This window comes from Aplidium turbinatum, chromosome 5 (genome assembly GCF_918807975.1).
Source record: "Aplidium turbinatum chromosome 5, kaAplTurb1.1, whole genome shotgun sequence".
NCBI classification, from domain to species: Eukaryota; Metazoa; Chordata; class Ascidiacea; order Aplousobranchia; family Polyclinidae; genus Aplidium; species Aplidium turbinatum.
In genome coordinates this window covers 37,752,147-37,779,529 of record NC_137476.1, presented here as the reverse complement: position 1 = coordinate 37,779,529, position 27,383 = coordinate 37,752,147, and the positions used below count along the sequence as shown (strand labels likewise).

The 27,383-nt window shown below is 40.6% G+C and overlaps 1 protein-coding gene across 1 annotated transcript; it reads left to right on the top strand.

Moving 5' to 3' along the window:
- LOC145770439 (phosphatidylcholine translocator ABCB4-like) lies at positions 1–25,474 on the top strand. The gene is made up of 23 exons (XM_082582088.1): positions 1–113; positions 938–1,042; positions 8,364–8,535; positions 10,337–10,461; positions 12,473–12,686; positions 12,900–13,082; positions 13,507–13,623; positions 13,743–13,955; positions 14,239–14,419; positions 14,731–14,958; positions 15,288–15,401; positions 16,701–16,879; positions 17,236–17,446; positions 17,795–17,929; positions 19,455–19,560; positions 19,927–20,067; positions 20,297–20,453; positions 20,615–20,812; positions 21,228–21,340; positions 22,253–22,346; positions 22,797–22,943; positions 23,120–23,289; positions 23,729–25,474. Exons 3-23 carry the CDS (start codon positions 8,371–8,373, stop codon positions 23,775–23,777), a joined length of 3,240 nt encoding a protein of 1,079 aa, XP_082438214.1. The 5' UTR covers positions 1–113; positions 938–1,042; positions 8,364–8,370; the 3' UTR covers positions 23,778–25,474.
- The last annotated feature ends 1,909 nt before the right edge of the window (positions 25,475–27,383 follow it).

The following is a 27,383-nucleotide window of genomic DNA, read 5'->3' as shown; positions in this document are numbered from 1 at the left end:
GATTCATTCGAACCGTCTGTGACGTTGCTCGTCGAAGTGCTTGCTCTGATCAGCTTTGCACAATTCTTTCTCGCTGGAATTCAGGTTTTCTCTTGGACGCTTCAAGCAGACAGGTAAACCCACAATGCCTTGTTGATGTGTAGATATCCCAGCCAGTAAATCAAATGTCTTTAGACGTTGAAGCAATGTAAAAAAAATACTGGTTTGCTGACTGAGATATTCGTATCTCTGAATTTTGAAACTTCATTCACAGACTGACTGAAAGATGTAGAATACAAATATATATATATACCGAACAATAAGTCATGCTGAAAACTGACTGGTAAAGTGGCGGTCGAATACCCTTGTGGCAAGAATACGGTGCGATACTGAAGAGGCCAGCCTCATGGGCGAAACACGTGTCTATCGCTGTCAATTCTTGCTACAAATCGGCTGCTGAGAAAACATTATAAGTCATGCTATTGTAAAGTTCTGCCCGGTCAATAGAACCTAAAAATAATAATATCAGTTCACAGAACTTCACGTTTGACGGAGCATGCAAATGTGGGAGTGCCGTTATCTTAAGATGCCAAGTGGCGAGTTATTAATGCTATGACTGTGGTGTACAAACCATTCATTGTTATGGTTTGTTCAAATGGTTCAAACTAAGTTATGGACTTCAAAAACTTTTCAAAAATAAGCAAACAAGTAACTTGTCGCTTATTTGTGCTTAAAGTTGTGAAAACATCATATTATGTTAGACTTTCCAGATTTTTACATCGATTCAACGTCTGCAGACGTTAAATTAATGTGGAAATGACGGATTATGCTATCTGCCTTTGTACTGCAAGCAACCAAATTACCTCCAAGAATCGCGATAAAATTTGATGGACATCCATTCATTTATATCTGTCGCATGTGATTCTCTGCGTCATCTCACTTAGGTTTGTGCTTCCAGGCAGATCGTCAAGTTGAAATCATCTTTCTTTAAGTCGATTCTTCGACAGGATATTGCGTATCATGACGTCACATCCGGTGGGGAATTGTGTGCCAGGTTAGAAAGGTAAGTCACGTGATTAGATTGATGGTATGGCAGCCATCGGGGGTCCACCGGGGTCCGGGGGGGGGGGGGGGGGAAGTTTGCAAAGAAAACCGAAGATGAAGCATGAGACACAGAAACAATGACCATCAGCCAGTTGCAAGCGATAATCGGTAAAAATCCGAAAAATATCCCCACTCTCCAAAAGTAAAGATTGTTTTCTGATGGATTTTCACCGATATTCCTTGCCAGCTGTCGCCTTCCAGATGTTGACTTGGTTTGATTAGGATGGTGACAGTTGAAAAATATCTCGGTGATCTACAACACTTAGGGCTGGATTCACCTACACTGGATCATTCAGCTAATTATTTCCTTCCTATTATTTGTTCATGTACAGCGGTTGTTTTCCGCTTGTTAGAATTACTAATCCATAGATGGAGTTTGTGCAAACTCATTTTGACGAGATGCTTATTTGATCATGTAGGTTGTGCTTTACATTTGTGTTCGAAGTACGGAAAAGCTGATGGTTGTTTGATACAAAATTGTGGAAGTGAGTAGGCTACAATTGCGCAGTGGGTCTTTTGATAACGAGGGTTTCGCGGTAATCACCTCCGTTTGTTGACGCGCGGCTGCAGTTGAGTGGCCTTTCATGAAGTGTGCTCTGATTTATTGAAATTCGATGCCCAACGCAACTTGAAAATTGGGAAAGGTCTATGTTTAGATATTTTAACACCAACAAATTTATCAAATGCGAAACGCAGGATTGTCAAATGTACATTTCTCAATCCTGCTTAGAAAACGAAATAACTATATTTACATACTCTTATGTTGATTAATACTACACAGATTTGCTTCATTTATACAACGACAACCACAAATGATGGTTTCTGTAAAAACGCACTTTCCATGGCAGCTTTTGAGTTTATTGTGTTAACAAAAACACCTTCAGTGATGTATTTTTGGATAACCTGTCTTTGTTGCAACACAAACATGTACCGACTGTACCGTGTTAACAAGAAACTTCACGTGTTTCCCCTTCAATGGTATCCAAGTTAGATGTAGGAATATCCAAGAAAATAAAACATCATCAAACAGGGTTGCCAGATCCAAAATAATTCTATAGACAAACGTCAAACAAAAAACAACCAAACTTAATTGACCTTCACTTAATCTTGACATAATTACAAAAATAAAATTAAAATTAGGCCCAAAACCTCTCAATAAAATAAGTTATTGATTTGTGCCGCAAATCTCAGGCTACTACACTGTATCATTGCTGACAAGCTACAACTGATTTAGCGATGGTGCCTGCTCTTCTGGTCTTTCACAAACAAATGCTGAGCAGGACTAAGCTGCGAAACTGACTCTGTCACTGCTGCAGGCCGACCCAAGAACTTGGTATTCTGCTCAATTCTGGCTGATATGGTGAGACAGAAAGTGTTGCCAAAGACTTTTTGCACAGTATTGTACGAGAGAGAGAGAGAAGCTTTTATTTCGTCTGTTTCAAGAATATACAATTACGTACAATTAATTATACGATACAATTATACACAATACGAATAAAATAGCACCATAGCAATCTAGATACCACAACGAAAAGTGACATACGTATGCATGTTGGGAAACATAATTAATTAAGCCAAATTGTTTTTTCAAAATAGCTAAAATAGTGCCAAAATGCCAAACCACAATCAGGTAGCTGAACGTCTTTGAAAATTGCCAGATTTCTGGAATTTGGCGATAAAATTGCCAATATGGCAATCAAACAATCAATCCTCTTACAATCACAATTATCAAACATCCAATCCTCTGGTGTCAAAATACCATCACACAGTGGAAACAACTTGAATGCCTTGCAATCGCTTGCAATGCAAATTGAACTGTTTTCTTCTAAAGTTTATTTCAAGTTTATCAACGTCAGTTTTTGCTGTTTTTTAAAAAAGAAACGTCAGTGAATTTCATTATGACTAATGAAACCATCCTTTGTTCTAACGAAGTGTTTACACACAGTAACAAAACTGCTTATGATTCCATCTGTCATTTTTACATGTACATCGGTTTATTCAACGTCTTTAAGCTTTAAATCGGACTTTGCTTGGCGGTATATAGAACTTCGTGCGATACGACGGGCAGCTAGACGAACGCTGTGAATAATGCCGCTGTGTCAAATGTACTGCGGCTATTTGTATGCTTGTAACACAACATGAGCATTATACCAGAGCTGTAATGTTCATGAGATTAGATTGTCGTGACCAATGGCTCACCAATGCAGAAATACTTGGCTGAAATATTGCGCTTGAATTGATACAATTTTAAACCATGTTCGTGAGGTTTGACCTTCACATAGAGAATCTCCAATAAAAAAGACCCGACCAACATCGTTTGATGTTGAATCAATGTAAACATGACGAGTTTTGCTGTTTGAGGACAGTTTAATCAACCTCAGCGTTTGTGTAACAACGTCGGTTTTACATTGAATCTACGTTAGTGGTTGCCTCATCAACCACCACATCATGCTTAGGTTTACCGGCACGCCAATGGAGGGTGCTTCAAGCAACGTTGTTCCCATTGTTCTGATATCGCGAGCAGAATGTTGCTCATTGCAACTCGAAGCTGCAGGTTTTCGTCTGACTCTTCTGACGTCAGAATAAAATAATCATAAAAGTGGTGAAGTATTTATAGTAGAAGAAACACGAAATGTAAATTTGGCTGATAGAATAATTCAAAATTAACGAAAAAGTTTTAAGGCATAAACGAGTTCTTTTTGGCGGCATAAGATTGGATGGGGGTGCTGCGAAGTGGAACGAGGAACGGCTATTAGCAATGAACACCATACTACCCGCAATTTTCAATTTCTGTACCACCAATCAGCTCTTGTTGATGTAATTAACACCGCGCAACGTTGCATAAATGTTGACTGTGATTCGGCACGCCTTAAACTCACTGTTTTGTTTGTGCAAACAATACTTGCATTCTTTCAAAAGCACGATACAACCTTTCAAGTTGTTGCCTGGGTTTTTTTTTTCGCTGAGACTTTTCGGTCATTTGTCCGAAATGACTTGAAAAAATTCGGTCATTTTTTATTTATTTCGGTCATTTTTTCTAATGAAAATATTTCCTTTGAAGTAGCTGATACAAACGAAAATTTGCACTTCCTGACTAGCTACAACATTAAGTTTCGCTGAGAAACGTTGTCGTGTTTTATCTGAGAAAAGTTAGAACAGACAAACGTTACTTTCAGTCTTCGAAATTAACATATTTTTATTTTTGCAAAAACATTGTCAAGGCCAAACGGCAAAAGTTGAAATTGCCTCGGCAATTGCATGTGAACGTTTATTACGAAAAAAATTGTACCAAAACATGTAAAGCGAAAAGCAAAATATATACTAGAGTAGTCTATCACGACCGCACTGTTTGATTTATTGTGATGTAATAATACCAAAAACTAGCGATAAAGCGAGCAACGCGATACGCACGCTGGTAATAAACGTTATATAACTGACGGGGGAAAGTAAGTTAATTTTGGGTTGATTCAATGTTCGAGGCAACACAAATCGATTTAATTTTCCCGGCGGGTTATATTGCGTAACAACAGTACCCAATAAGAAATTTACGTTTGTTTTACATTAATTCGACATCTAGTGGCGTTGAATTATCATAAAATAACGTTAATTGCTCAACCAGGTACCAGTAACAAATTAATAGCTTCCTGCGAAAAGATTGCCTCGATTTACGTTTACACTAACATAATTTCGGCACAATTGAGATACTGCGAGCAACACAAAGTCGCGAGGCGCGATAAGGAGTAGATGCTTAGACTAATTTGACGTCTACCATCGTTGAATCAATGCAAATAGGATGATATTTTTATGAAAGATTCAATTCTCTCAGCTGGGCACGTGTCTAAGCGCCGGCGAAGTAGGAAGTAACCCAAATAAAACATCCAGCAATAGTAAGAGTCTGGTGTAGTCCAAGAAAATTATTTTTTTTTTGTAATCTTTTGGTCCTTACAAGCGCTCCTGTGGCCTCAGCATTTTTATTGCCAACGCTAATGCGCCATTCACGCATCTGCGTCGGCAATCACCTCTGCAAGTGCCGATTGCCCACGCTAATTTCGAAGGCTGACTTCTGTATTTGTGTTATCACATATAATAAGACATTGGATCAACGTTTAAACACTAAGTCTACGTCTTGTATTTCCGATTGACAAGAAATCGTACAGTGGCGCAAGAAGCTTCTTTGCAATCACTGAAATCGATTTGAGCGCGTACGTATTTTTTCGGACATTTTGACCGAATTGCCAATATTTTTTTCGGACATTTTGCTAAAAAATCGGTCAATGACCGATAAATGACCGAAAAAAAAAACCCAGGTTGTTGCTGATGTTGCTTTTTAAAGTAACTCTCTTTAGCATTATTACCCGTCTGGCTTGGTCCTGTATTTATTTCCGCAATGACTCGGAAAATATCCCACAAACCTCGTTATTCCGTTTGCGCCTCATCAGCAGCATACAGCGACATATGCAACGTCATCAATGACATACCTCGTTTGGTCATCACTGTACGTTAGGTTCAGCTGTCAGAATTCTGAAACACTTAAAAGAAATTACATACAACTTTTTTAATCAAAAGATGCTAAATTGGTCTTTGATTTCAATCAGAAGGAATAAATGCTTGAGATGAATTTTAAATAGAAATATTTTTCTTAACTTGTTGGTCCGGTGGAGAGGCGAAGAAATATTTATTGATTTCAAGGCTCTGCTCCGAACCTCAGTTGCAAAAAGCAAACGCGAGTAATCAACGTCTTAATTTGAACAAAACCTTTAGTTGGCATTTCGCAATCATTACTGTGTTGTTGTTTTTTCTCAGAATCGCAAAGTTCTTACTGATCGTGTGAATAATTATTGCCTGACTCAAATATTGGTTTTCAAATCGGTTTAAAGTTTCATGATTTGTTATGGAATTTATTGCTGAACAAAGCCTGTTTATTTCTCAGCATTGCTGGCACTGCAAGGCACTGGGTTTGTGGTCAGCTCGTCCGTTTGTCCTTCGAGCCAGCGAAATGGAATGTCAGCTTTTTGTGTCTAATCGTATGTTGTTCCAAGTAGACAAAAGTTTTATTATCCGACATGAAATAGACGCAAAATGACCGATTTGTTTGTGGCGATGCCTGAAAGTCTGGTTTTGCCACAAAGGCTTTCTGAGCTTTGCCCTAAAAAAGTTTTTATTGCATTCAAAGATCTATTTCGCCTTTCCATCACTCAATCCCAGCTAAACATATCAGTCGTTTTTACATTGATTCAACGTCTGCAAAATTGTTCGGTTGGACCCAGCGGGCAAAATCCGTCCATTTTACATCAATTTGGCAAAAGTAAACGTCCAGTCAATGTAAAATAGATAACAGGAGGAGATTAGTCACGTTCGTTGCTTCCAACCAAATCTGTATCTTGGCTCAATTTGTCCAGTTACATTGGAATCACTCCAATTTTCCTTTAGAAATTTGAAATGTTGTTGTTGTAGCCATTACCTTCACTGTAACCACAGCTTTGACCTTTGCTTAGGGCTGCCACACCACCGCATTATTGATGATTAAGATCCAAAGATTACAGAGGAATTTTATAACATCTGAAGCGTAAATTCCCGAGTTGAAGCGGTTGACAATATTTGCCGCAATTGACCAGAGAACAAGTTTGTTGGCTTCAGTTTAGGTCTTAGGTCGCGTAAATCGTTCTCTGCCAGTTTTAAAATTAGCACTTAGTGGCGGAGGAGGTAAATATTTCAATTTTAAATGAAAACGCTAAATTTGCAATCTTCGTATCTGTCTCAGAGTTTTTACTTTAGGCTGACTGGACTGAGAACGGACGTGTGTTGAATCGAATTTGTTTTTGAAAAGTCTTCTTTCACATCTGCTATTCAATCGGCCTGCCATTGATGGGGTTCAAATACAAACACGCTGTTATTATAAAACACAAAAGAAGTGGAACCAACTGAATGGGTTGGAACGCACAGTCAATGTAGACTTGAAGGCCCGAGTGAACGAACTCAACCAAAGCCGCTATAAATAACGTTTCAAGATTTTTAGTTCAATTTACTTTCATTGAAATAGTAAACACATGGATTCGTCTTCAACAAAAGGAAAACTTAACAAAACAAAAACATTTGAAACATTTTTAACCAGCAGCCGACAGTTCATTTTCACAGCCACCAAGCCTACTTGTTGACAGCGCACTCCCAGACATCAAAATGCGTTATTTGTACATTGGTTCAACGTCTGATGACGGATTTTGCTATCTGGTAGCGCACTGCTAATGTCGGTTGGCCGATATGTTGATGGCAACCAATTCACAATGAAACATCACTGACAATGGGCGCCCAACATGTCATAAAGTTGGTCGTGCGTTGGTGAATTTTTTTTAACCCATTCATAAAAATTAAGCGCGAAGCACGATTTCATGAATAAAAACGCTTTCACACGGAGCAAAATCAGTCTTTTTTACTTAAATTCAGGGTCTGGTTGACGTTGATTCAATGTTCTGGTTCGTAGTCAGGAGATCCCCTATCCTTAATGGAACTCAATAAATGTTCTGGTAGACGTTGATTCAATGTAGAAATGGCGGCTTTGTTAGTTGGTTGGTCAACTCCGGTCGTTACGCGCGGCGCGGTGGTTGAAGAATCTGTGCGCCTGAGGTTATTGCCTTAATTGTGTTGAGTTGTTATTTATTGACATAACTCCTGCCATGATTTGGCTCAGCCGGTTTTAATTAAACTGCTACATTGCAATAACCAACTTGGCAACATGACTTTGAATAACCTTGTCAAGAGTTGCTTACACTCACAGAGGAGGAGATCGAAACATCTGTGTTATTGTTTACAAAATAGTTGATTCTTAGAAATCTTGTGTTTAGTCTATCGAAACTATGGCTGTGAACTTAGAGTCGGGCGAAAAATATACGACTCCCACTTCTCGATTTATAACTGGCCGACTCCGGCTTTAGTGTTGCCAGATTTGTAAGGTTGACAGACTTTGTTAATTTATTTTTATTTAATTTCACTTTAGTTGTAGTTGTAATCGAAATTGAAATGGCGACTTTCACAAAAACTAACAACAAACTCTTCTATTTTCTGGAAAAGATTTAGGGCGCAATACGGAGATTAAAAAACAATATTTAAAAAAAAGATTGTAAACAAAATTCTTTAATTTTATCGTTTTTTATCCAGCCGGAGTCGGCCTTTTTTAACGACCCCGACTCAGGGCATGTTACAATCCTTATTACTCCACAGCCCTGATCGAAGCATCAACTTCAACATCTGCTGGTATCAACTTATCTTGGTGTGTTTCTCCGCAGTGACGTCATGATTATTCGGGAAGGAATTGGTGAAAAGTTTTCAATCTGGATCCAATATACGAGTCGGTCCATCAGTTGCCTGGTGGTCGCCTTCGTCTTCTCATGGAAGATCGCCTTGATAAGCCTGGCAACAACTCCCCTGGTGGGACTCGCTCATGCACTCATGTACTCAGTAAGTATAAACTACAATTCTGTACAACGTAGCGCTAGACCAGATTGCAAAATCCGTCTGCAGACATTGAATCAATGTAAAAAAGATGGGTATTGTCGTCTGGAAGAGAAGAAGTTACGATCGTTTTAAATAAAGTTGAACTTCAGAGCGATTGTGACCAATGACGCGTTGTTTGGTTTTGGACGGAAGGAGAGAAATTTCTGTACATCTGGAAAGTTTTGGATGAACATTAAACAAGACCCGAAATAACAAAGCCAATGGTTGTGCAATTGATTGAGTTTCGTGTTTAGCAGCATGAATTCAACGCCATTCGTCATAGCACATGGACTAGCGAACTGTGTTCCGATAGTTAGTGCCATTCGCTATTGCCACAGAGAACTCGCAGCATCAGTCCAAAATAGGTCGTTAAAATCTACATTGTGAAGAAAGCCAATGGTGTGCTACATCTTGCTGGTATGGAGATGGCCGCCGTGCCCTTCTATGTCGTCATCACTGCGTTGTCATTGTTTGCAACACGTTTGCAATAAACATTCGTTGGTCGATTGTTCATGTCTATTGACTCGCTTCACTTTGTGGGGCCACGAGTGCTCTTGTGGCAATTTAAGCTCCGACAATGAAACGCCTCGTTCGTCGTAATACGTCATTTATGACGTTGTTAACTTGTAAACGTCACTTTAGCATCTTGTTTCGTTTATTGATTTGATGTGTTGCTTGTGCTTCTTTATAAGTGTTTGTGAGCGGATAGAATCCTTGTCGGGCATAAAACGTCTAAACTTGATGAAATGATTTCCGAGAATTAAATTTGATTTATTTTGCCATTTAACTATCTGTATTCATGCTTTCCATATATTGACCGAGAATTGATCGAAATATAACCGAAACCGAGCATACATGAGCGGGAGTCAGTTTATGTTTATAATCTTTAAGAATTGACATAATTTCGACGTTGGGCGAGAGAGCAGTTCGTGAAGTTATGAGAACATAAATATCAACCCAGTCGGAAAATCAGTCGTTTTTCGCATTTTTACAACGTCTACAGACGCTGAATCATTGTTAAACAACAAATTTGCTGACTGGAAATTTTATCCGCACAGTTAAGTTACAATACATCCTGTTTCCTTTTTTTTTGCAAACGTTGGCTTTGCCATGTCTGGTCAGTAATCTGAGTCTTACAGCGTACGCCGTACAGTAACATTTGCTGGCGGTCATCTTTATTAAACATTTTGAAATTTTCAGTGATACTGTCGTATGTATATTGTATATGACCCTCTCCTTACAAACCACTTCTTTGCTAGTGGCGGCATCATGCAGCCTACGTATATGAACGCCGATGTACTTGCCAGTTTAATGGCCACGTGATAACTGCAGGTCATGTCGCTCTTGCATGGCGAATTTCTAATTACAACAGTAGCTCAAGCTGAGTGCCCTCATTTAACTTCTAGGGTCACTGATATTATTGCTTGATAAAACCTGGTGTGACGTCATAATCAGGTAGCGCCAAGAGAATACTAACATGCGTTCCCTAGTTGTGTTTTTTTTTGCAAGTGTACATTTATGAACTTATATATTTTTTAACGTGGATCAAGACAGACAAACAGTTGAAGGTAGATTTCTGCTTGCTACTGTATATTCATAGATTAATTGTCATGCTAGGTCTATGTGGTGACCACAGCAGATGCTTTGTTTGGGTCTAAATGATTTTAGGTCAAATTAATCAAAAACAACTTTATCCTGTTTCTGAAGTAGGGTCACTTTCTTACTTTGCGTCAAATGTTTAACTTCGCTCTTCAATTGAATCAAGGTATCCGCCACTTACGCCAAGAAAGAACAGATGGCGTACGCGAAAGCTGGCTCGATCGCTGAAGAAGCGATATCGTCCATTCGGACTGTGACGGCTTTCGGATGCCAACGCAAAGAAGTAGACAGGTCGGTGGATTGGAAATAAAACTACTCTCTTACCAATGTATTAACAGCTACTCATTGAAATAATAAGTTTGTTCCAGTTTTAGCGGCTATGAGTTTGCAAATGGAGGTTTTGATAGAACCATTCATGAAACAAAGTCGTCGATAATTTTTTGATTTTTTTCAACTTTTGTTGTAACATTTCTCTTCCCGAGGTGCGCACTTCTATCTTCCTACGAATACTTAGTTAATTGTGATAGCGTTGACTAGCAGTTGTTTTGTCAACAAGACACGCATTGTGACAAAATAACATCATTCTATACCATGGCGTTGTTTTGTTGTTGTAACGAGTGGCACATTCTGAAAAAGAATTGGAAGTCGGTTCCAGTCATCGATAGCGTGTTTCGGGAACTGATTGTTTAGAAATGAATTAGCGGTGCTATAAACACGTGTTTATTGTTGTCAATTGTTGCTACACTCGACCGCCAAGAAATAGTTTGTTTAGTTCATTATTTAGTGTCTATCGATCGCCGGCGCGGTACAATATTGTTATCTCACAACCTGCTAAGACTTTAAGCATTCTTTCATCTTTAAGTTAACTCCCAAACATCTTTGTGGAAGAGGAGAGTACAAATTGAGTTACCCTGATTGTTGCCTGTCGTTGGCAAGGTTTTGTTCCACAACATTAGTTTGCGTTCTGAAAACGCTGCTTGGCCATGTCACGGCAATTGCACGATAGGTTTGCTAATTTTTTTTTCTGATTGGTTTCCTAGCTTTATTAACTTTTGTTTAAAACCAAAAAATCTTGAAAATTTTCAAAACCAAATTTAATCTCGCTTTACAAAGCCAAAGAAGTTAAAACATAACGAGAATTCGTATGAAATTTGGCAAATATTCATAAGCTGATCAATGTTTGCTAGAGGAAGTATTTCGATTCTATTTGAATATGATCAGTTGTTGGCTTGATGTTGTATGGCAGTGGTTCTCAAACTTTTTTTTGTTGCGACGCCTCTGGAAAAGTTTTCTGGACTTGCGACGCACCAGCAAATAAAAGTAAATGAATAAACTTATGATTAAAGTTTTGTTTATTGATACGACAACAAAAGCAATGCATATTATTTAATGTGACGTGTGGGCTTGTTTGTTTTCACAAAGTTCATTGAATCTTGGGAGAATTTTTGAACTTGCCATTCGCATTTCTCTTTCAGTGTTTATTCGTGATCGATATTTGGTTTTTATCACCACCAAGGCAGAAAATTTTGCTTCACATAAATACAACGTAGCGAATGGGATAATAATTCGTAGTGCTTTGTTTCACCAAACCTGGATAGTGGATAATCGTCATTCATTGAATCCAAAAATTTGCCGGATTTCCTACTACGAAAGGATTGCGAATCCATTCGTAGTTTGAAAAATTTTCCTGGAAGTATTTTGCAAATTTCGACTCGAGCTTGGACAAATGTAAATAAATATGCTTCGCAAATTTGAAGGAAAAAACGCACTTGCAACCTCAACTCTTCACTGTTTTCAAAATGAAATTACACTAAGAAAAATGATTCAGAGGTTTTAATTTTTTTTTTGAAGGATAGACATCCAATACTACGTTAGGGTATCAGCAGTGGCAAATATTTAGTTGATTGCGGTGTAATCAGCTAATTGCATGGGACACATCTGTCCTAGCGGTCCTCAAAGGGTTAACCTAATTTTTATAATCTTAAACTGAGTTTAGCCAAGAAACGGAATTATTCTGCGACGCCCTTGGAAAAGTGAAACGACGCACCAGGGCGTCGCGACGCACAGTTTGAGAACTACTGTTGTATGGTATCAATTTGATCATAGAATGATTATGACAACATAGTCATAGAAGGAATTCGATGCCTGGGCGCGATTATTGCACATATTTATTGCAAGTTTGATCTTTGTATATGGTTATTGTGTGTCACAAGTGACTTTAACATCTGAATGAAAGCAATCAAAGTTGTTTGCTTTGCTCAAAGATCACACGTTTCGCTTGAAGTAGTTCATTCTTCCTCAGATATTCAAGTCATCTGAATGCTATAAAACCGACGGAGCTGCGTCGGGGTTTCATGATTGGGTTTGGGGTCGGGATGATGTACATTACGGCCTGGGGGATGATGGGGCTGACCTTCTGGTACGGCGCCGAACTGCGTCTTGTTGGAGAGATCAACAGTGGCGATGTCCTTGTATCGGCCGGGTGTGTTCTGTTCGCTGCCAGCAACTTTGGAAAGGTATGTATGTAAATGTGTCTGTCTGTGTGTGTGTGCGTATCCATATTGGTAAGTAGCTGTTTGTGTGTATATAGTATATGTGTATAACATATAAGTGTGTTTGTGTCGGAAGGAGTAATAACTAACACCAAAGGGTAGCGACAGGAAATTTTTACAGAGTAACGTTGAATGCACAGTGACTGTATTAGAATCAACAAAGGTGTTGATTTTCAGGCTTTCGGCTTGCTCGAGGTGATATGGAAGGCGAAAACAGTTGGAGACAAGCTTCTCCAGGTCATTGACCGGGTACCACCGATTGATATTTATTCTGAAAAGGGAATGGAACCAAATGATCGAAATGTGGAGATTGTTTTCAATAACGTCTATTTCTCTTATCCTGCTCGTCCTGACGCGAAAGTGAGTTTTGTTTCTTTCTTTTAGACTGAATTAACAGAGATTTTCATGCTTGTTGATCTGCCATTGTTTCTTTCAATAATTTTTGTTGCTGTTGCTTTCTACACTAGAACAACCGAAGATTACTTAGAAACACAGCTGGCAACATTCTCTCTTGATTGTTTGAATTAAGTTTTGAGTGGTTTGGTTAGAACAAAGAGTCGATCTGGGTTGCGAACACGAGCTCCCATCATTCCTTCTCGTGAACAGCATCCCGTGTAATTTGTCCTTTGTCGCTTCCACTTGTCTGTTGAGTTGCATCTATAATTCTATAATCGCAGTGTACTGCATGTTGTCACAAAGGGCGCAAAATAAGCAACAATTATTGATCGTTGACTTTCACTTTATGGTGTTGCATTCTACTTCATTGCGCGATATTGTACCGCAGGTGTTGAAAGGTGTCTCTTTTGTTGCTAACCATGGCCACATAGTGGCGCTAGTGGGCGAAAGCGGCGTGGGGAAAAGTACAGTGACTCAGCTGGTGCAGAGGCTTTTCGATTGTGACGTGAGTATTGCGCAATTGTGACTAAATGTGCATGGTAATCTGCGATTTTGAAATCTTTTGTTTTCAACAGCCCGTGTTTCTTGCTTTAATTTGGCTTCGATGACGTATTTGACTTCCAGGAAGGCAGCATCACTGTGGGAGGAGTGGACGTAAGATTGCTGCATCTTCGGAAGTTGCGCGAAATGATTGGAGTTGTTGCACAAGAGCCTGTTCTTTTCGCTACAACGATTTCAGAAAACATCCGCTGGGGGCGTGATGGAGTAACTGACGAAGAAATAGTCGAAGCAGCAAAGCAAGCGAACGCTTATGACTTCATAATGCAATTTCCTAATGTAAGTTACTACATTATTTTAAGTTCAATTAATGTGATATTAACAGTTTGTCTTCACTGTTGTAGAAGCGTTTGCTAATTCATAAGTTGTGTTTGAAATTCAATGAGCACCGGTGGAAGGTTCTTATTAGAGCAACGGCTTCCACTGTGATATGTTGTCCCGTTTTCTGTTGGTCATGATTTTGCTAGGCCAGACTTCCCAAAGCTGGCTGCCCCTTGTGTGGGGGAGTTGTTTTGGTAGGGCAGTACGATTTGCTCCATCCAGTGTTGATCTGTGTTGCTAGAAATTCGAGACAATGGTTGGAGAGCGTGGAGAGAAGTTGAGCGGAGGACAGAAGCAAAGAATCGCCATCGCGAGAGCAATCGCTAGGAATCCAAAGATCTTGCTCCTGGATGAAGCAACATCCGCATTGGACACAGAGAGCGAATCGATTGTACAAGCAGCGTTGGAGAAGGCTTGCATTGGTGCGTCATGTGGTCAAATCATTCGATAATTTCTTAAACAATGAAACTATTCGGTTGTAAGTAACCGCTCGTTCCCATGGCAACCTCGCACCATTAAATAAAATTCAAGTAGATGTGAAATATTGTTTGGAATGCTTCATAGATAGTGCTGTGTGGCGATCTTCCTTCTCTTATCCGCAGGAGAAGGATTGGGTGGTGATTGTTGGTTTTTCATAAATAAATTGACGCAAGTTTAACATAAATTTTTAATGTGAATATCAAAACTTTGACGTAATTTCAATGATTCATCAATGAATATTGTTCCATTACAGGTCGCACCACTGTTGTCATCGCTCATCGGTTATCCACGATCCGGAATGCCGACAAGATAATAGCATTCCAAGATGGAAGAGTCATAGAAGAAGGATCTCATGATGATCTCCTCCGGATTGAAGATGGAGTCTACTCCACCCTCATCAATATGAGGAAGACCTCCACCAACGAGGACGTTGCGTCTGACCGCACGATGGCACACAGGAGTGCACACTTCTTTATTGAAGGTGAGTGACATTATGGTACAGCGTCAGTACCCATGGTCGATACCTTTCGGTCCAAACCACTTTGTTATAATATCAAAAATTGTACATTGGAAACATTTGGTTTAATTCCAATAGTTTTTCACTTGCATCATTACAATTTCAATTACATTTGGAATCGTTTGCTATTGCGTTGTTCAAGAAAGGAAATGCAATAGTTTCAATTTGTTTTACTTTGTGCTTGATGAAGGTTTGTGTTGGATTTCTCTTTCCCGAATGTTTTCTTTCCTAATACAAGAGATCTTATGCTAAATCAGGAGATCAATGCTGTTCTTATCGCGTTTGTTCTGCAGACTGCGAAGACACTACCTCACTCAAGGATGAAACCACAAAAGAAGAAGATTTACCTCCTTTTTCATTGATGAGGATGATGAAGATGAGCTCTCCCGAATGGAAATACATCGCTTGTAAGTTCTTTGATCATTGCCTGGTCCCGTTTGTCGTTGACAGCTAAGACATCACTTTGTCTTATGATGTCATAATACAGAAAGCGTTTTGTCGTTTCCAAGCCTCTCACAGTGGTTCTGCAACTTCTGCCCCGAACCAAAATATCTTGTGGTGACATTAGACTGATCGCTCACATACCGCCACCATTTGGTGTCACTCCGCAAGAAACTATTATCCCGTGCTGCGCTATTCAAGCGCCTGGCAGGCTCCAGCTGGAAAGCAAGGGCTGACACTTTTCGTATAGCAGCCCTTGCCCTTGTCTACTCTTCAGCAGAGTACTGTGCACCTGTTTGGTGCCACATTGCTCACTGCTACAATATTGACACAGCCATAAACAGCGCTTTGCGTACAGTGACCGGATCCCTATTGCCTACGTCCCACACCATTGGACAATCTCCCCATTTTCGCTGGCATCCAACCCGCTGAGCTTCGTCGCGAAGAAGCCATTCTGTCTCTCGGTCGACGGGCACTGGAGCCTAACCTCCTTTTTCACTCAAGATTTTGATCCCCCAAACGAGCACCCTCGTTGACTGAAATGGAGACACCCATTCGTGCCAGCCGCTCAACTTCTGATCAACGAAGCTGATGAACAAGACATTTCTGCTGCTACTTGGGAGGACCATAAATGGAATTCTGAATGGAAGTCAAGTACCACCAGACTCCATTCGTTCATTTCCAATGCCGACACACGCCCAATCGGCCTGACACTACAAAGACAGGCATGAGTGCGCCTCAATCGTTTTCGTACTGGCGTCGGGCTTCTCTGCTCAACCATGCACCAACGGGGAATGACTTTCTCCTCCTGTGAATGTAGTGCCGAGGAACATCTTCAAGTCACCTAACGGAGTTGAAGGTCTGCGCGGTCATGGATGATGAAACCAAAGACTGGCTGCTCTCTAGTAGCCTTCCAGTGTAGTCCGGGAACATCATGAATCTGGGGTCATAATTAAGAATAGACCCTTGGCCCCAGAGGCTCACACGACGAAGCAGAGTGACTGAAGATTTAGATTAAGTGGAGAAGGCATGGAAGACAATCTTTTATGTCCACCTTCAAGTATTTTATTATGTATTTTGCCAACAACCCAACCACGTGCTCAAATGCGGTGTCGAACCGGCGCCCTTTCGTGTGCCTTACCAAGGCTGTCACCAGATTATAAAGTTGACCGAAAAGTGAAGTTTCTGGACACTTTTAAGCCAAAAACTTACTTTCTACTTGTGTGATCTTTGTCACATTGCTTTACTTGGTTTGTTCGTTACAGTCGGATGTGTTTTTGCGATTGTTGCCGGTGCGGCGGATCCCATTAGCGCCATACTCTTCTCACAACTATTCCATATTTTCAACATGACTGATCGAGATGAGCTGGTAGTTGCAGCAACCCGGCTTGGTGTTGGTTTGTTTGGTCTTGGGGTGGCTGCTTTTGTCTCCTGTGTGTTAGAGGTAACGCTTTTGAAAAATAAAACTTTTAGAGTAAAATTAATTTATTAACTTTACTTTTTTGTGACAAACTACTTAAAAAGTTTTTCTGAACTGTTATTTCATATCGTATACTTTTATACGCTGCTATCACTGTGTTGGAGAGGACTCTCCACAGCACTCCAAGTGCAGAGCATGAGGGACACACACACCGCGGTGCAATGAAGGTTGAAGGGATTCTGAACGTTATGGCAGAAGACTGTGAAATACTTCATTTAATTGTGATTCTATTTGATTTTTCGAAAATTAGCTTCAGTTTTAAACAGCTCATTGCGTTTAATAATAAAGCGTTAATTCGTGTTTTATTTCGATTATTTCAGTCGACATTGTTTGCGAAGTCTGGAGTCGAATTGACAATTCGGATGCGACGAAACGCGCTCAGTGCATTGTTACGTCAGAACATTTCCTATTTCGATGATCCTAGACACAGCACTGGAGCTCTTTGTGCTCGGTTGTCGACTGACGCTCTGCGGGTTCAGGGGTGTACAGGGGTGAGGTTGGGGACAATCATGAAGAACCTTGCCACCTTAGGTTGGTTCTGTTCATTGTTCCTCTAACTTGATTTTGAAATAACTTTTTGTTCCATTGGAATCTTTATCAGTTCCCCAGTCTAGCGGTGATCGTAAGGATCCCAGTTCGACTCTCGTAAGAAGCACGATGACTGTTTTGTGGCCAGACGTCACGACATGGTTAGAAAGGGTACAACAATTAGCTTCCTTGTTTTTCCTCCTCTCTTGATTCACTCATCTCTAGCCGACGTAGATTGGACACAACCATGTCACGGATGTAGTCGACGGATGGGCTTTGTGTCATAGTTGTTTTCTGCCGTTTTATCACATTTCAATTAAGGAGAGTAATTAAATTCTCCATCTTTTGCAGGAACTGCTTTGGTTGTCGCTTTCACTGGAGGTTGGCAGCTTGCTCTTCTCGTGATCTCTTTCATCCCATTTATGGTCCTCGGAGTCATGATCATGGTCAAGTTCCTCACAGAGAGGATTGAGTACGAGAGCGCCGGTAAGTGGAAAGTTCCTTGTCACCTGTTCCGAGTTCTTGATGGCAAAACGAGGTGTCCCTACCTGAAGCTGAAGTGTCACGTCTCTTTCGTGCTAGTAGAGGTTTTGAACCACTGACCCAAGCTTGGTTATCGAAGTTCACAGTCTAGACTTCAACCTCTGACTAACCTGTTGTCAGCCTTGTGACAAGTGTCAGCCATGTGACAAGTGTCAACCTTGTGACAAGTGTCAGCCATGTGACAAGTGTCAGCCTTGTGGCAAGTGTCAGCCTTGTGACAAGTGCCAGCCTTGTGACAAGTGTCAACCTTGTGACAAGTGTCAGCCTTGTGACAAGTGTCAACCTTGTGACAAGTCAGCCTTGTTACAAGTGTCAACCTTGTGACAAGTGTCAGCCATGTGACAAGTGTCAGCCTTGTGACCAATGTCAGCCATGTGACAAGTGTCAGCCATGTGACAAGTGTCAACCTTGTAACAAGTGTCAGCCATGTGACAAGTGTCAACCTTGTGACAAGTGTCAGCCATGTGACAAGTGTCAACCTTGTGACAAGTATTAGCCTTGTGACAAGTGTCAGCCTTGTGACAAGTCAGCCTTGTTACAAGTGTCAGCCTTGTGACAAGTGTCAGCCATGTGACAAGTGTCAGCCATGTGACAAGTGTCAACCTTGTGGCAAGTGTCAGCCTTGTGACAAGTGCCAGCCTTGTGACAAGTGTCAACCTTGTGACAAGTGTCAGCCATGTGACAAGTGTCAGCCTTGTGACAAGTCAGCCTTGTTACAAGTGTCAGCCTTGTGACAAGTGTCAGCCATGTGACAAGTGTCAACCTTGTGACAAGTCAGCCTTGTTACAAGTGTCAACCTTGTGACAAGTGTCAGCCGTGTGACAAGTGTCAGCCTTGTGACAAGTGTCAGCCATGTGACAAGTGTCAACCTTGTGACAAGTGTTAGCCTTGTGACAAGTGTCAGCCTTGTGACAAGTCAGCCTTGTTACAAGTGTCAGCCTTGTGACAAGTGTCAGCCATGTGACAAGTGTCAGCCATGTGACAAATGTCAACCTTGTGACAAGTGTCAGCCTTGTGACATGTCAAATCTTTTCGTGTTGCAACGTTTTCCGCCCACTTGGTAGCGCTATTCGTTAAGGGAACGTTCAAATATTACGTAACGCCTTCGAGGGGGAGGGGGGGGGGTTTATGCAAAGCGTTACGTTAGCGTCACATCGGGGGGGAGGGGGTTCAAGCAAAACGTTACGTAACGCTTTCGAGTACGGAATGGTAGTTTTTTGTGCTGAATTCGTAGTGAAAAAGCGTTACATGGGGGAGGGGGGGATTGAAAAAAGCGTTACGTTGGCGTTACATGGGGGAGGGGGGGGTCAAAAATTCGGAAAAAAAGCGTTACGTAATATTTGAACGTTCCCTAAGCGCTCTACCCAGCGACACATTTCTCACATAACATTTTATGGAAGCATATTGCATTGTGGAGCAGTATTTGATGCAACCGATTAAGAGATGTTAATTTGTTTCTTCTTTAAAGGTCAAATATCTTCAGAAGCGATCAAAAACATCCGCACAGTGGCATCACTCACAGCAGAAAAGAAAATGCAAGAATTGCATCGAAAGATGTTAAAAGAAAATAGCAGGTACTCAAATACTCCTCTGAGAACGTTGAATCAATGTAAGAATCAGCTGATTTGCTAACCCATCGATCTCACTGTATTTTGGGGTTTGCGCAGAAGAATCATTCTCCTTTAATAAACAGTTGGTATTTGAAGCAGTGTCTTCTGGCCTCGGAACGATCTTAAATGGATCTAAAGTTCCATCATTAAATTTTGTTGAATTTTGTTTAAACTTTGTTTAAATTTTGTTGAACGTTGAATCAACGTAAGAAAGTACAAAAGAAAAAGTAAGAACTTTGATTATATTCCTGGCTTTGTCATCTTAGCTTTTATTGAGTATTGCTCTAAATAGTCCAAAAGTTTTGCTTTTGAATCGTCGTTTCCTTCTAGAAACATCTTTCGCAAGGCACTGCTGATGGGGCTAGCGTTCGGGTACGAACAATGCGTTGTTTTCTTCTCTTATGCTGCCACCTTTCGACTCGGCATGCACCTTGTCTTGACAGGAGAATCAAACATAGTGCTGATATTCAGGTTTGTAAGATGAATAAAGGACAATTGCACACGACGAACGAGTTGTGCTGCTGTTTTCCACATTTGCTGATGAATTTCAGTTTGAACATGAACCATTCTTTCGTCCACGAAATAGTCCAGTTTGTGTGAATAAGGAGATAGAGTGAACAAACAAAACTGATTGTTCCTGCGAACCTTCTACAATGTTTTCGTGATGACAAATCAATACTTACCTTCATTCTTCGTTCAGGGTAATCACCGCGGTGTATTTTGGCGCGATCGCCATTGGACGGAACAGCTCTCTGGCGCCTGATTACGCCACCGCGACACGATCGGCTCGTCGGTTGTTCGCCCTGTTTGACCGCACACCGACCATTGACGCGTACAGCTCCAAGGGGGTGTCACCGGTAAGTGTCGTGCTTGGACGAGTGGTATACGTCTACACATGTATTCGACACATTAATGCACATGCGTGTTGCACACACACAGTATGTTGAATATAATCTGACGTTATTTGTTTGGAATCTTGCTGCCAACATCGCCTCTTACGAATTTTCCAACATTCCAGGATTCCTGCAAAGGCGAGATATCTTTCCATTCAGTTTTGTTTTCGTATCCCATCCGAAACAACCTTCCAGTCTTGAAAAACTTTAGTTTCAAGGTCAAACGAGGTCAAACTTTGGCTCTGGTTGGCCCATCTGGGGGCGGAAAGTCCACATCTGTTCAACTGATGGAACGGTTTTATGATCCTCAATGTGGACAAGTCGTAAGTCAATCTGTTATGAGGTAGATGCATTGCTGCTGAGTCAAGGACGTCATAGAGCGCACTGTTGTTACATACTTGTACACAATTCTGGAATCAGTGCTTTTTTCATCTACTAACGTTTTGCACAGTATGCTAGTGCGCTTCTTAGAACGTATGGGATTAAATAAACAAAAGTAGTAGGTAAATAATATAACAACAAATGTAAAATTTTTGATTGTTTTCGATTTTTCAACAGGACTTCATTGAACGGTATCCAGGCTATTTTTCACTGCGAGTATATTAGTCTGGCACTAGCGACTTCATAAACTCAGGCAATATTTGAGCCTTGGAATATCGGATTGTTAGAAATATTGTTTCTATCATAAAACTGTTTCACCCTTTCGAATGAAATGAGTAAAGTTGTTTTAACTTTCAGACTTTAGACGGAATCGACATTTCGAAGCTCAACATCGGCTGGCTACGTCAGCAGATGGGGTTGGTGTCACAAGAGCCTGTTCTATTTGATCAAAGCATCGCGGAAAATATTCGGTGGGTTCCCTGCAACGTTGTTTCAATGTTGTTTAATGTAAAGGAGAAGCTGTGATGTAGTTTCAAAACGGTGAAAGCGTTTTCATTAACATTTTAACATTTAACTCGTTCAAGATAATTTATTACACACGAAAATATAATATAATTAAAATAAACTGAACTTTAACGTTTTCGACACGTCTGTGTGTCCTCATCAGGAATTACACATCTGCAATTTACATAAAATGAAAATTATAAGATAAATTTGACCATGCGCTATAACTGTAACGACACTCGAAACTGAAAAGCACAAACTGAACAAGTGATACAAGAATGATTACGAGTAAATTATATGGCGGGAAACAGATCACAAGAGGTGTAAAGTACAGACATGTGACAAACAATTAGAACACACACAAGAGGAACGATGAGCCACAGGCGAATAACTGCCAGTTGGGGACGGGTTTATTTTAATTATGTTGTATTTGTTTGTGTGTAATACATTATGCTGAACCCGTTAAAGTTACTTTGTTTTGTCTGTCTATGGTTCAACAAAGCGAACTCCTTACCAAAGCCCCATCATTTTAACGTTTCGTCAATCAACTTACTTTAGTAAAATCTTACTCTGCACTTGTGTTTTTCTCGACCGTTTTTGGCCGTCTACCTCCGAAACTCTTCTTACTGGGTTACAGCTAAGAGGGACTTGAAAAATTTTTTTGGCGAAAATTCATCTTCTAATAGGTTGAAAATATGCACCATGATAGGATAATTTTAACAAATTTAAATTTATGCGTCTGGACTAAACTATTTGCCAGCGCTAAAAGTATGATTTTTGGTGTTTATGTATGCGTCTCCATATTTTGAAAGGGTTAGGGCAAAACTTTTGGGTTAAGTTCCCCCTTATTACATCATTCTTTTGTAATCTTGATTCAGCTTCGGAGATCCCACCAAAGAAGTGAGTGATCATGAAGTTGAAGCGGCTGCGAGGCTGGCCAACATACACCACTTTATAGAAGGGTTGCCAGAGGTGTGTAGCCACTGTGTGCTGAATTGACACAAAATGTGTGTAATCGAATGATTGGATGTCAGCAACATAACTGAAATTTAGCTTGTATGGACTTTAGTTTTGCTAATCACTCTGTTTTGTTGCTCAGATCTAGAAAATGCATGTAATTCATAGAATAGATCGGATTAACGCATATTTGCTGATGATGACATTAAATAAAGTAAGAAAATATTGCAAAGCCAGATATCAAAATGGTGACAATGACTCATGATTCCCTTTCCACTGCTTATTTCTTACCAAGGAGTGTTGTAGTTGGAGGAATCATTAATGTTCGATAGATCCACATTTTAATATGGTTAGATACTTGCATCTTACAATGACTGTGAGCTGGATGTAAAATTGTGTCTTCACAATATTTGTTTTTTTGAATCTTAATTTTAATCTTACATTGTCCGTTTGCATCCCTGGTAGGGGTACCACACTAACGTGGGGATTGGAGGAGGTCAATTGTCAGGAGGACAGAAGCAGAGAGTCGCCATTGCGCGAGCTCTTATAAGAAATCCAAAAATTCTCCTCCTTGACGAAGCAACATCCGCTCTTGATCTGGAAAATGAAAAGGTGAATTCACTTTCTCACCCAATCAGCTCTCGGTTGTCTGCGGTCTTTCTATTGTCAAATTTTTCGTTTGACATTATTTCATTTCATTGAGAAAAGCTTTAGAATTTTCCGTTTTTTTAGAAGAGAACCGCAGCACTCTTTGTATTTATCCTCCTTGAACTTCTGTTTTGCTCCAGATTGTACAAGACGCTCTGGATGCTGCCAGAGAAGGAAGAACAAGCATCATCATCGCCCACCGGCTTTCCACAGTGAGGAACGCCGATCAGATAGCTGTGATCGACAATGGAGTGGTGGTTGAGGTTGGAACGCATGATGACCTCATCGCTTTGAAAGGAGCATATTTCAGGTTTGCCAATTATTATTTCTTGTGCTTTTCACCTCAATTACATCAATTTGCATTATCTGCAGTGACTGCGATATCTCAGTAAATATTTACTCGTCTCTGCAAACGATGAAATATAATAAACAATCGACGGTGGTTCAACTCTGGGAGTGTGCGCTGAACATTAGTTTCTCTCATTGCCTCCAACTTGAACTGCGAGCACTTTAACTGGGTCTACAGAACCACCAACTCTGCCTGCTCGTTCCTATCTACCTGAATATCCAACAACAATAACAACATAAATAACAATAACCAATAACAATAACCCCATTTGAAATCCATGAAGACTCAGCTGGTTTTACTGCTATTTTATCAGTTGATATTCCCACCACCACTATCGTCTGTAGAGACGTCATCGTGGTGCACACGTCATAGTCTTTATCATTGTGATTCATTGTTACAGATTGGTGAGCACACAAGCATTCGTCAGCTCAAACAAAACACAAAGTTAACCTGCTTCCTTATCGGGTAGATCAAGGTGGATCAGTCGATGTCATTATGCTTTATTTGTGTTGTGTATGAAAGTATTTTCTATACTTATTACTGATACGTGTGTGTGTCTGCGTGTCGTATTCTCAGTTTGATGCTGTAAGTTACTACTCAGCTGAGTCCTCTGTTTGGCAGATTACTCCATTCCTGATGACACGTGGCCATCTCACCTTTGCGCTGGTGACTTTTTGTTAAAACATTCACTCGCACGTCCACAACTCTACATACGACGTGTATTCAAGTATTCACACTAAATATTCTAATGAAGTAAAAATACTAAATATCCACGACCTCGTACGTGGACGAACGTGTATGTACACACTTGGTTAGGTATTCATATATTTTTCACTGCTTGTTTTGTTGTTTTATACGCAGTATTAATGTGTTTAAACTTTTCTCTGTTTTTGTAAGTTGATTTTATAATGCTGTTGCAATATTTATTTCTTCAAATATGTTTTTGTTTAACTCGTTTTTTAAACAACCAGAGGTGGGCATCCGATACTTTAAAAGTAGCGCACTTTCGCTACCTCTACATTATGCCAAATAACGACGCAACCGCTACTCGCTATCAGTTGATGAAAAGTAACGCTCTACCGCTACTCATAACAAAAGTAGCGCGCGTTGCCGCTACTTCTTTGCTCTACTTTTGTCTTAACCTGACACTGACAAGCTATATTCAAATAGGCCTTGTGAAGTCAGAATGGCCTTGACAACGAATGATAAACCGAATCACCTTCCAGCACCACATTCGTTTGCACTGCCATTCCAACGTCGTTCTGTGGAAAACAAGTTCTAGGTAAAATTTTATTCTCATGCTCTAGTGTTTCCGTCAAAAATCTCTTAATACTATTAAAGTAACGGGTAGAGGAAGCAAGACTACAGCAGATACGTCGCCTCTCCGCTACACTGGGAAAAAAGTAGTGTCGCTACTGTAGTTGCTGCTGTAAGAAAAACGTATTGCACTACTGCCCACCTCTGGGAACAACCGATAGTGACGTTGTCCATTGCTGCAGAGTGAGGCGTTCTCTGTCATGACGTCACAATCATAGCTTCTGCATATTTTCATCATGAAGCGTGACGTCACGTGAGTTTGTTACATCGAACAAAACAGACCTTGGAATGCAACTTGTTTAGGAAGTGCTTTCATTTTTGCGTTGAATATCGAAATCACGTCTTGTCACCGCATGCATTTGTCTATTACTCTATAGTCTATAGCAGGGGTGGGGAACCTTTTTAGTATTGCGGGCCACATAAAATGAGAAATAACACACGCGGGCCACTAAAAATTTCGAAATTTTGTCCGCACTTTCTGGAACATTCTGCCTTCATCACCAATCTTTCTTTTCTTTCCAGAAGCCATTATACAACGTAAAATTTTGAAATTTGAGCAGAAGGCTACTCTGCAAAACACTTTTCACGAATGGCATAACTGATCGATTAACAATAACTGGTCACATTGTTGTTACAAATGGCCTTCTATGATGGATTAACTAGTCATAGAAGGCCATTCGCAATATACCGAGAATGCAGACTGCAGAGCCTACTCTTTTTTGAGGTTGAGTTGTTGTTTCAATATATTTTGGGTAAAGAAATTTTGACGCGGGCCACATGGAACAGTTACGCGGGCCGCATTCGGCCCGCGGGCCGCAGGTTCCCCACCCCTGGTCTATAGCTTTCCCCTTATTGCTTCTATATTGTTTTCTGTTGCCTTCTTTTGTCCATCATTGCTATGTATTTAATATGAACTGCGATTTCATTGTGATATTTGGACTCGTACTCGTTTGGATTGGATGATGGAATGACAACAACTAATCTGGTGTGAATTTTTAATGTTTATATTTTCTATTCGCTTTGAAACAATTTTTTTTTTTATTTCTACGTGATTAGCTTCAGTTTCAACCGCCATCTTTGCTAGTGTGAGCTTTCCCATCGCAAATTCGATTCCAGGCAGTCATGATACTTCCATGGTGAGCAAGTACACCAGACCATTACGACGTTACAGAATGCACATACCGTACTTAAAGAACTTTTACATTGTTAGGACCGCGCGATATGTTTGCATCTCCATAAACACCACAAGGATCAAAGGTGATGAACTGTTCTATTTTGATCAACAGCGCCCGAGTACAAAATAATTAATTAAAGCACAAGCACAAGACTTTAATTAAAGAACCGGCCTGCCACGCCCCGCGGCGATAGGGAACGGCGTGATTATGGGGTGGCGATGCACCCGGAAGGAAAGTCCACCAGCTTAGATCGCAGGAGCCAGGCTGGAAAGTCTAGGTACCTGTGGAAGGAAAGTGTGGTCGAAAACTTTATACAACTCGCTCGTAAAATTTAGAATGGCGAAACGAACCAGAGAGACAGGTTTAGCTTTCTGTAAATGCAAACAGGTCGGCCCACGACGAGCCGGGCGGCCCATCGTGTGAGGCGACTGGTACCGACAGTAGATTTATAGCCGGACAGCGCCCCGTGTCTTCATCACGTGACCGTAACTCTGGTACGTTTGACTCCTATACCCGGTCTGCCCGTAGACAAAGCGAATTAACTTTGGGGTCTTCCACGAGGAAGAGAAGCTTAGCTACAAGGAAAATTTAAATTCTCGTAGGAGACGAAAATTATCGAAATCTGGAGAGAAGGCTCATTAATAGGTGTAAAAAGAAAGGTAGCCTAGGTGGTAATTATTGTCTGCTTTACCTACTTCTTCTCTCGTGTTGTCGCTATATGTCAGGGCATCCGTTGGTTAGCTACTGCCTGGTGTCGTCATCGATGGAAATTAGGCCTTCCATACCATGGGGTGGTCTGTAGTTTACCTACTGGAGAAGTGTTAACGTTGAACCAACGAGCACGGATGTGCACTGGCTAGACTTTAGGGTAGATTCGCCCAAATGGTTGAGAGGGCTAGCACTCGAAGTGATAATGATTCTTCATTGAGCTGCAACTTGCTAATGAAACGACAATTGTTTATAGATAAATTGATAGTGGAACAATGGATTTAACATACTATGACTTCACACAATTACTGGCAGGTTGTGAAGTTTTCTGTCTTGCGCGCTCGGACACTTAGGGAGCGTTCAAATATTACGTAACGCTGTTTTTTCGAATTTTTGACCCCCTTCCCCCATGTGACGCCAACGTAACGTTTTTGTCAACCCCCCTTCCCCCACGTGACGCTTTTCCATTACAAAGCCCGTTTTGCCAGTTTATATCAAAATTATGACGTGGAAACACGTGCTGATAAAATATCTTGGTTTGTATGCACCTAAAGCTTACGTTTGAGACATGAAATTTTAGCTATATTTATTTTTTGGAATTAAAACGTTATGTAGCCTACATACTGAAAGCGTTTAGTAGCTCACCCGGTTCAACTCAATTGAACCACCCTGTCCACAGCTAACACATTCTCTATGTCTCTACTTAGTAATTAAAACGGATATAGTTCAGGCTTTAAGTCATTGGTTTTAAACCAGGGTTCCGCCAGTAAGTCTAGGGCAGGGGTTCCCAACCTGTGGTACGCGTTCCACTAGTGGTACGCGAAGGTTTTTCAGGTGGTACGTGGCTAGCTTCCG